The following is a 10691-nucleotide window of genomic DNA, read 5'->3' as shown; positions in this document are numbered from 1 at the left end:
TTCAATAATTTTAACTCTTTGAATACAGGATTTGTGTGAGATTGAAAATGTAATCCAGATATAATACGAACAATCCTCTTTTGCAGTATTATAAGCTTTATGATGCTAGACTTACAGGAGTTGGCCCAAATAATATTACAATACGAGAAATATGGAAGTATCATTGATGTTCGAACTAGGGGAGCGCTAATTTGAATTTTGACCATAATGCGACAAATACATGTTTCAGAGAGGGGGAGGGAGGGCAAAGTTATATTTCACATGGGGGCGCCAAGTTTATGTTCAACCGAGGGCGCCAAATTGACCTTGAACTTAGAGGGCTTCATGCAAATTCATTATCGACCGGGGGCGCAACATTGCTCGTATTGCCTGTTTATAGTAAAATATATGTCCTGCCCAAAAAACTTAAATTAATGCGGCTGAATCAAAATATCCCGTTTTTACGATAACAGAAAAAACAATGTTTTCGAGTTTTAAGTCTGTTTAGCGAGATAGATAACCTGTTCAGGGTCACAAAAAAGAGTTATTATCAAATTCAGCTCGCGCTACGCGCTCGCAATAATTGATTAATGAGGTATGCATCCTCTGCTTCAATCCCACATGTAAGTGTTAGTGGTTTTCAAGTCAACATACATAGGCCGATCCAAGGGGCAAAGATTTTGCCCCCCCCCCCCCCCATGGTGGCGCAAAAAAAGGGGTAAGAAACAGAAAAAAGGAAGAGAAAAAGGACAAGCAATTAGAATAGGAATTATACCTTTAGTTATATTTTCCTTGAAGTAGATGTCATGGGGCGATTGTCCTTAGGGTCATCGTTATAGAACCCCATGGACTCGTATCATTGGCCTTTTGACCTCTTAATTGGATCTCACTATATCCTGATCATAATTTTACACACACCGCGGACTATCGGACCCGCGGTCTATCGGACCCGCGGACTATCGGACCCGCGGTCTATTGGACCCGCGGTCTATCGAACCGCGGTCTATCGGACCCGCGGACTATCGGACCCACGGTCTATCGGACCCGCGGTCTATCGGACCCGCGGACTATCGGACCCGCGGTCTATCGGACCCGCGGTCTATCGAACCGCGGTCTATCGGACCCGCGGACTATCGGACCCACGGTCTATCGGACCCGCGGTCTATCGGACCCGCGGACTCTCGGACCCGCGGTCTATCGGACCCGCGGTCTATCGGGCTGTAACCGATTTTTTTATCTAATGCGAGGACATCTCGCACTTCCGTAGGCATGGGGGTTATCTGTTTGCACACAATACCCCTTTTGACATATATTATTCTCTGAAAATTGTGTCAAAATCTATATATCACAAATCATATATTTATTTTAAATATGTCAACATTTTCCTCGCTCGCAGCTTAAAAAATCCCTCGTACACCAAGTCTGCCCCCTCAAAACGTTTGCCTCATTACGCCACATGGGTAGATAGTAGACTATTTTCTTATAAAATTGTTATTTGTTTTAAGTTCACTTTTCAATAGAGGAAGTGCCCCCCTTTTCCCGTGCCCCTTCCACTCTCAAATTTGCTCCGCCGCCCCTGATTATATCATTTTCCTTTTTCTTCATATGTATACATTTGGTGAAATATATAGCGTAAGAAATGACCAGCGGACAGAACGTCGGTGCCATTATACTTCAATGATCAATGGAAAGAAATAAAAATACATAACTTTGTAGCTTAGTATATCTTATTGCGCCAAGCTTTGATGATCGAAAGAAGCTAGGACCAGTTTTGAGTCGTCATAATTATGATCAATTCGGCACCTCCTTACAGGTCACACTTCAAATGGTCGCCCACGATCTTTTATAACCTTTTAAAATCCCCTTTGTCCACCTTCTTGCTTTCCTTTTCTCTCCTTTCGGCTTAATTCCCTCTTACCTCCCCCCTTTCTCTTTTTATACTTTCTCCCAATTAATTTTGCGATCTCTTCTTCGAATCTCTTTTTTTTCTCTCCCTTTAATTTTCATTTATTTCCTTCTCCTTTTTGGAATACCCGGGTTTCCTTAGCCCCTAAGCCCCCCCCCCTCCAAAAAAAATGAATATGTGCATGTGTGTGGTTTGTCTCGATGAGGTGTCACTGAGAGTTCCCTGTGTTTTGGGCAGCCTTGAAGGACTATTAAGCTCTTAGTTCTTTTATTTATATATTATTATTTGTTATATACTTACTTTGGGGGTTTTGGTGAGCACGCATCAGTGTTTACCCCCACCTGCCCTCAGCACAACAGTCGCCATCCCGTCCTATTTCTTGCCCCGGTTTCTTACTTAAGTAATGAAGACCTAGATCTATACAAAATCGAAGTTCACACCCCGAATAGCACAGGCGTGCAAAGGGAGCACTCAGTGTGAATATTGCTTCGTGGCCCCATACACATGTAATCAATGTGCTAGAAGTGTGCTAAAATAATGCATAAATTATATATTTCCAAAACATATAGACATCTCTATGTCCCAAAATAAGATTCTCAAATCGGCAACTGTACTGTTCTGTGGATGTGGTTAATTTTGAGGAGCCAGTTGGTTGAAAAGGACATTTTTGCTTTAGGGGTGTCAACGTTGAATGAACGGCGTATAGGAACAAATCGCCTGGTCGGAACAAATCGGCTATGACGATCGCATCATACAAAAAACTCGGAACTAATCGGCGGATAGTTCCTCCGGCCCCGATCGGCTGCCCGGTCCAATTCGCCTATGACACTGGCACCCCGAACATGGCCAAAGTTCATTGACCTTAAATGACCTTTGACCTTGGTCATGTGACCTGAAACTCGCACATGATGTTAAGTGATACCTGGTTACCCTTATGTCAAAGTTTCACGAATCAGATCTATAAACTTTTAAATTATGTTATGTCCAAGTATAATGAATCAGATCTTTAAATTTTCAGAGTTATGTACCCTTAACATGCTCAACATGGCCAAAATTCATAAACCTCTGACATTGGGCATGTGACCTGATATTCACATAGGATGTTCAGTGATACTCTTTTGTTGAATTTTTATGAACTAGACCAATAAAGTTTCAAAGTTATGATGGTAATTCAGCAAATACCCCCAACTTGGCCAAAGTTAATTGACCTTAAATGACCTTTGATCTTGGTCATGTGACCTGAAACTCGGACATGACGTTCAATGCTTCTTGATTACTCCTATTTCCAAGTTTCATGAATCAGATGCATAAAGTTTTAAAGTTATGATGGTAATTAAACAGATACCCCCAACATGGCCAAACTTAATTGACCTTTGACCTTGATCATGTGACCTGAAACTCGCACAGGATGTTCAGTGATATTTGATTACTCTTACATTATGTCAAAAATGTATGAACTAGACCAATACATTTTCAAAGTTACGATGATAATTCAACAAATAAACCCCAACTTGGCTAAAGTTCATTGACCTTAAATGACCTTTGACCTTGATCATGTGACCTGAAATTTGCAAAGGATCTTCAGTGTTACTCTCATGTCCAAATTTAATTAACTAGACCAATAAACCTTCAAAGTTATGATGGTAAATCAACAAATACCCCAAACCTGGCCAAAGTTCATTGACCTTAAATGACCTTTGACCTTGACCATGTGACCTGAAACTCGCACAGGATGTCTAGTTATACTTGATAACTCTTTTCATTGTCTAAGTTTTATGAACTAGACCAATTCATTTTTAAAAGTTATGATGGTAATTCAACAAACAAACCCCAACTTCGCTAAAGTTGATTGACCTTAAATGACTATTGACCCTGATCATGTGACCTAAATCTCGCACTGGATGCTCAGTGATACTTGATTACTCTTATGTCTAGGTTCCACGAATCAGATCAAAAAAGTTAAAAGTTATGATGGTAATTCAGTAGATTTGGGCCAAAGTTCATTGACCCTAAATGACCTTTGAACTTAGTCATGTGACTTGAAACTCAAGGAGGATGTTTAGTAATACTAGATGGCTAGGTTTCATGAACTAGGTCTATATACTTTCTAAGTTTTACTGTCATTTCAAATACTTAACCTTAGGTTAAGATTTTGATGTTGATTCCCCAACATGGTCTAAGTTCAATGACCGTAAATGACCTTTGACTTTGGTCATGTGACCTACAACTCAGTCAGGATGTTAAGTAATACTTGATAAACCTTATGGCTAAGTTTCATGAACTAGGTCTATATACTTTTATGTTTTGCTGTCATTTCAAAAACTTAACCTTTGGTTAAGATTTGGTGTTGACGCCGCCGCCGTCGGAAAAGCGGCGCCTATAGTCTTACTCTGCTATGCAGGTGAAAAAAAAATGCTGGTATTTTTCTCAGTTTTCTCTAATGATATTTTTTGTTTCCTTTTTTAACACTGGTTTGTCCTAGAAATACATTCACCAGACATTTTTTTTTAAGTTTTGGTAAAAGTGTTTCTGAATAAATAAATGCTTCATTCGCTGTTAACACGGTTTCGAAGGAAAGAAATATACATCAAGAGACGTGTAATGGAAAAAAATAATTTTATTAATTCTATTTTGTATTTGTTTGCATTATCAATTACTGAAATTACATAGGAAAAATGTTTTAGAAATTACACAAATTACAAAACACTTCTGCTTTTTTATGACAGTATTTAAAAGGATGAGTTAGTTTGAAAATGAAATACTAAAGGGACTTGCTATAAAAAAAGGTTATCGAAACTATTTTGAATCTTTTGTATGATTGTTCGCGTCAGCATTTTGTATATAAATTGTGTTTAGAACGATTGAATACATGTATGAGCTTAAGGTTTTACAAATGAGAATTTAAGTATGAAAAAGTACCTTGACAATATCATCTGTCTGACCACTTCATCATTGGCATAATGGATTGGCAGTCTACCTGACTTATCTTCCACATCTATCTTGGCTCCGTTGTCAAGCAAATAGAACACCAAGGCTTTGTCAGGAGCAAGTTCTCCGACGTAAAATTCATCAGAAATCTGAAACATGCCAGAAATATGCCCAAAGCTCAAGCCACCAGACATAATATAGGCTTAAATATGTGAACACACTGCAGTTCGTTTTAGAGAGTGCAGAAAAAATTTTGAGAATATATTTTGTCATTTAAAAGATGGAATAATCTATTATCATTATCTTTTTATTAATCGTTTTGGGGAAAGGGGTGAGTCGGGGTATCATACATCATACAAAAGCTCTTGCACCTTTCAATCTATAAATAAGTAAATAAAAAAATAAATCAAACATTTACACTCACACACACCCGCATATACCAAGTTACGTAGCTTGGGAAGTAAAGATCAATTACAAGTTTTAGATAGGATTATGGATTATTATTTTAAGCAATGAAATTTGCATCGCTAATCATCTTGTACATGGTTGGTTTATTCGTACGCTGACAATGTTGAATGCTACTCACATTTCTTAGTGTGTCACTATATTGTACTTTTCTCTCCGTCCTGTCGCAAAGTTTGATTGCTTCATGAAGACACGTCTGACCGTTTGCTAACTGAACATTGAGATCCGCTCCTCGATTGACTAGATACTCAACAACAGAAGTATGACCGCATAGTATCGCATGATGAAAATAACTTTCGGTCACCTGGACAGAGAAAAACAAATAAATGACGCACTATCTTAAAAAAAATAACATTATAATCATGATTTGTAAAGAAGAGACTCATATTTTAAGATATTTATTTAAGGTCTGAACTTCATGGAGAAATTGGATCAAATCTGGTAATTACAAGTGCAAAATTTATATTACTAATTAAACTCCTCAAAAAAAGTTTGGAATTCTGAATTTGATCGATAATCCCTCCTCGGTTTTAGTAAATATCAATGTGTTATTAATATCAATGTATTAGCATTTAATTTTCTTTAAAATGATACCCTACAAAATATGATTATGGTTCACATGGAGGTGCAGTGCCTTGAAATGTGGGGCAAGGTCAAAATTCAAAAGTTGCAAAATGACACAATATTGAAAGTCACTGTTCTTTTTTCCGTGGTAATGAGTGAGTTTCCCAGCGGTTTCTTTTGATTTTGATCGATAATTCCTCATCGGTTTTAGTAAATATCAATGTGTAATTAATATCAATGAATAGCTCATTTAATTTTCTTTAAAATGATACCCTACATGATATGATTATGGTTCACATGGAGGTGCACTTCGTTGAAATGTGGGGCAAGGTCAAAATTCAAAAGTTGCAAAATGACACAATATTGAAAGTCACTGTTCTTTTTTCAGTGGTGATGAGTGAGTTTCTCAGCGGTTTCTTTTAATTATTTTCATGCACCTTAACATCAACATTAACATGGAATCAAACACACCTCTGCACAAATAAACACATAACAAACAAACAAACATGCATGAGTATTTCAAACCGCGACTCAAACCATGTTATCACACGGAACCATCAATACAGAAGCAGGGGCTTGATTTGAATGGATTTTCATCTCGAGATCTATTGACACAGCCAAAAGAATCATGTTCTGTATTGATCCTTCATGACTATTTCTGCTTGTTTTGCAGCTTTTCAATTCAGACCTCATCCAACACTTTTGAATCCTACTCCTTTCGTGATGGCATGATCATTAAAATTAAATGATCTTTTGAATGATGCAAAATATGCATTGTGTGAAATTGGGAGTTTGGAGTAATTAATGGCCAAACACAGATTTCCAAACTTTTTTGAGGGGTTTATATAAAGTAGAAAAAATATAATTATTAGAATGAAGATCTTACCTCAGCTGTGGAACATGTGACTAGAATCTCAGCAATGTTTTGGAATCCAAATCGCAAAGACAGCTCTAGAGGCGTCGTTCCGTGGATATCGTCTCCTTCAGACCGTTCCCTTGGTCCTGGGGGAATGTTAGCTTTACGAGAGCGACCATCTTGAACGGCAGACAGTATTTTTGCACAACCATTAGCGATTTCCCTGTCGGCTTTAGCTCCTTGGCCTATCAGATAATCAATGACTTCAACAGACCTATTTTTGACAGATAAGAGCAATGCAGTCTGACCATCCTTATTTTCTTTATTTACATCAGCTTCTTGACTGACGAGATATTTGCTAACATCAAGAAAACCATACCAAGCTGCAATGTGTAATGCAGTCCTACCATCATTATCCCCTTTATTCACTTCAGCTCCTTGACTGATCAGATATTTACTGACATCAAGATGACCCATCATAACTGCAAAGTGTAATGTAGTACTACCAAAATAGTGCCCTCTATTCACTCCAGCTCCGTGAGTAATGAGATGTTTGATGACATCAAGGTGCCCATTCTCAGCTGCAATGTGTAGTGCAGTTCTACCACTATCATTCCCTCTATTCACATCAGCTCCTTGACTGATGAGATATTTGATGGCATCGAGATGACCATTTTGAGCTGCAAGGTATAATGCAGTACTTCTATCATCATTTTCTTTATTCACATCCGCATTTTGACTGATGAGATGTTTAGTGAGATCAAGATGACCACTCTTAGCTGCAATGTGTAATGCAGTACTACCATCATCATTTCCTTTATTCACATCAGCTCCTTGACTGATGAGATGTTTAGTGAGATCAAGATGACCATTCTGAGATGCAATGTATAATGCAGTACTACCATCATCATTTCCTTTATTCACATCAGCTCCGTGACTGATGAGATGTTTAGTGAGATAAAGATGACCACTCTTAGCTGCAATGTGTAATGCCGTACTACCATCATCATTTCCTTTATTCACATCAGCTCCTTGACTGATGAGATGTTTACTGAGATCAAGATGACCATTCTGAGATGCAATGTGTAATGCAGTACTACCATCATCATTTCCTTTATTCACATCAGCTCCTTGACTGATGAGATGTTTAGTGAGATCAAGATGACCATTCTGAGCTGCAATGTATAATGCAGTACTACCATCATCATTTCCTTTATTCACATCAGCTCCTTGACTGATGAGATGTTTAGTGAGATAAAGATGACCAGTCTTAGCTGCAATGTGTAATGCAGTCCAACCATCTTTTCCCTCTCTACCAATTTCAGCTCCTTGACTGATGAGATGTTTGGTTACATCAAGATGACCTTTCCCAGCTGCTAAGTGTAATGCAGTCCAACAATCATGATCCCGTGTATTCACTTTACCTCCATGACGGAGAATGATTTTTATGACCTTAAGAAGTCCCTGTGAGGCAGCGAGATGTAAGGGTGTTTGTCCCTCTGAGGTAGTCTTTTCGACATCAGCTCCGTAAATAATGAGAAACTGAATGATATCCCTTTGGTCGTTCTTTACTGCAATGTGTAAACACGTGTATCCATCTTGGTTTGCCTCGTTTATGTTAGCACATTTTTTGATTAATTGTTTTACTTCCTTAATCTTTCCTTTCGATACCGCTTTTTGTAACTTTTGAAACACATCATCCATACTGCCAAATTACTGGTCCCGCCGTTATTTAGCCTGTATCATGTCATACAGTGTCAAAATGAACCTTCATTAAGAATCTAGAACTTCACTATTATTCATTGTCTGCAGGTTAATTCAACCTGTCTTCGCGTCGTACCTTGAGAGAAGAATGTTGAAAATCAAGTGAAGCTTCTGAATGTCTGCAGCGCTCTGTGTATTTGAACGTTGTGAAGCCCTTATTCCGTAAAATGTGAAAGAAATATATTTCTCAGAATAGCTGAATCACGCAGTTCATTGGTGCATTGTTGCAACCATCCACATGATGTTTACAACTGTTCATACCGTGTTACCAAAGCGTGTCGATATTACATTGTACTTGAGAGAATATAATATCCAGACGTAAATGATATTTACCGACTACCCTCACGTTATTGATTTATAGTAGTGATAAGAAGAGAAGTGCAAAGTGTTGTTGATTCTCTTAAAATTTGAAGCATTTGAGATATGACTTCAAATAAGACAGTGCCTCCGTGCCAGTGGCGTAACTACGGGGAGCATGGGGGCACGTGCCCCCCCCCCCCCTCCCCATCGGCTGGCGAAAAATGGGGGAGGGAGGAAAAGAGGGAGAAAGGAAGAGAAACTTAGTGGGGAAGAATAAATCATTGTTCATTATAATGTTATATTATATTATAATTATGCAAAGTTTTTTTTCACATAAGAAGCATTCTTTCATAACTTTATGAAACATAATTTGCTCAGAACATATATGTCTTCATTGTTCCTGGTGCTCCTATAATCAGTCCTTAAAGTGTCCTTTTTTCTGATCTGAATATACAACAAATTTTGTATTTTGTCCATGTCTTTTAATTAAAAACTTGATTCTGCATTGATATCTGTGTTTTATTATAATAAACAACTAATGCAAAATAAAAATATCCGACACAATATCACCGAGAATATTGATTATGCTTCATGTGGCAGTATTTACGTCTTAACTTGCGTCGATAAAGGGCAAATAGATTGTATATTGTTTAATACAACAATGCAATTAGACCAAAAAGCAACCTCCGTGTAGAAGCCACTCTAAATTATACTGACTACAATTAAATTGCTGGAATGCCATTTAAGAGAATACAGTAGCTTATGTTAGTGTAACTAACACACAGTAACCGTATGAAACTAATGAGCGTTGCGATAAAAGAGTATGTACATTGTACTATTAGATGTGCATACCTGTGCAGACCGGTGTGGCTCAGTTGGTAGAGCGTCCGTCTCACAACCGGGAGGTCGGGGGTTCAAACCCCGGTCGCGTCAGACCAAAATACGTTAAAAGATGGGAGTTGATGCTATCCTGTTTGGTGTTCAATAATTAAAGGGATAGAGCCTCGTCGATCTGGCGCTGCACAGAGGCTGCCGGGCCAACGATCAATTGGGCAAAAGTATTTCATTTATGGTATCTATTTCGAACAATAAAATATGGATTTTAAAATTAAGATAAGGGCAAAGGGCTCTTTTACATATTAAAACAACTTTTCTGTTCATGAAACCTATCTTAAGTCATTTGCTCTACGGAGGCCGTACGGCGAGTCGAAAGCAGCAGTTTTTTTACATTTTTATTCAAACTAGCTAGTACACAAAATTTTAAAACTAAATTTCGACTCGCCGTACGGCCGCCGTAGAACAAATGTGACCGAGGTATTAGAGGAGGCATCTTGCTGTTTGGAGCCCCCAATAAGGCAAAATGAAATTTCTGCTATATATACTAGAGTAAAATCACTTTCATTTTGTTTTTTAAACCACTTGTAGAGGACAGAGTAGGCCTTTCTCTATCAGCTACATAAAAAGTAGTGCTGGCACATCGGAGGCTGATGACGCGACATTTCCTCCTGCGACAAATTGTTCCGGGCTTAATTATTTCTAAGATGTAGGGTGAGGGCTGCAATATGATGTTATGTTACTTTTAGAGTAGGGTATTATACCGAGGGTCGAAGTTGGTCATATTTTTAATATAGAAAAAATAAGAAAGGGTAGGGTAACATGGGCGGATCCAGCTTTTTATAAAGGGGGGGGTTGGGGTGGTATGCGAGGGAGCGTAGCGACCGAGTCCAAGCGAGCGGAGCGAGCGAGGGGGGAGGGTGTGGGAGGGGGGTGTCCCCCCTCCCACAGTAGGGAAAATTTTTGAAAATCTGTGTGTGAAAATGGCGTTTTCTAACCCCCCCTCTAGATCCGCTTCTGGGTAACGTCTAACGTCTAATCTTCGGGTCCCATGGCATTCTTTGGCGACAAATCCAACTTCCACACACTAACGGA

At 38.6% G+C, this 10691-nt stretch overlaps 1 protein-coding gene across 1 annotated transcript; it reads right to left on the bottom strand.

Moving 5' to 3' along the window:
- Positions 1–1436: 1436 nt before the first annotated feature.
- LOC135155488 (putative ankyrin repeat protein RF_0381) lies at positions 1437–9897 on the bottom strand. The gene is made up of 3 exons (XM_064104607.1): positions 6729–9897; positions 5400–5582; positions 1437–4962 (listed from the first exon to the last, which is right to left on the bottom strand). Exons 1-3 carry the CDS (start codon positions 8400–8402, stop codon positions 4765–4767), a joined length of 2055 nt encoding a protein of 684 aa, XP_063960677.1. The 5' UTR covers positions 8403–9897; the 3' UTR covers positions 1437–4764.
- Between the last annotated feature and the right edge of the window lie 794 nt (positions 9898–10691).

The sequence above is a fragment of the Lytechinus pictus genome, chromosome 9 (assembly GCF_037042905.1).
Source record: "Lytechinus pictus isolate F3 Inbred chromosome 9, Lp3.0, whole genome shotgun sequence".
NCBI lineage: Eukaryota > Metazoa > Echinodermata > Echinoidea > Temnopleuroida > Toxopneustidae > Lytechinus > Lytechinus pictus.
This window is presented reverse-complemented; position numbering and strand designations above follow the sequence as displayed.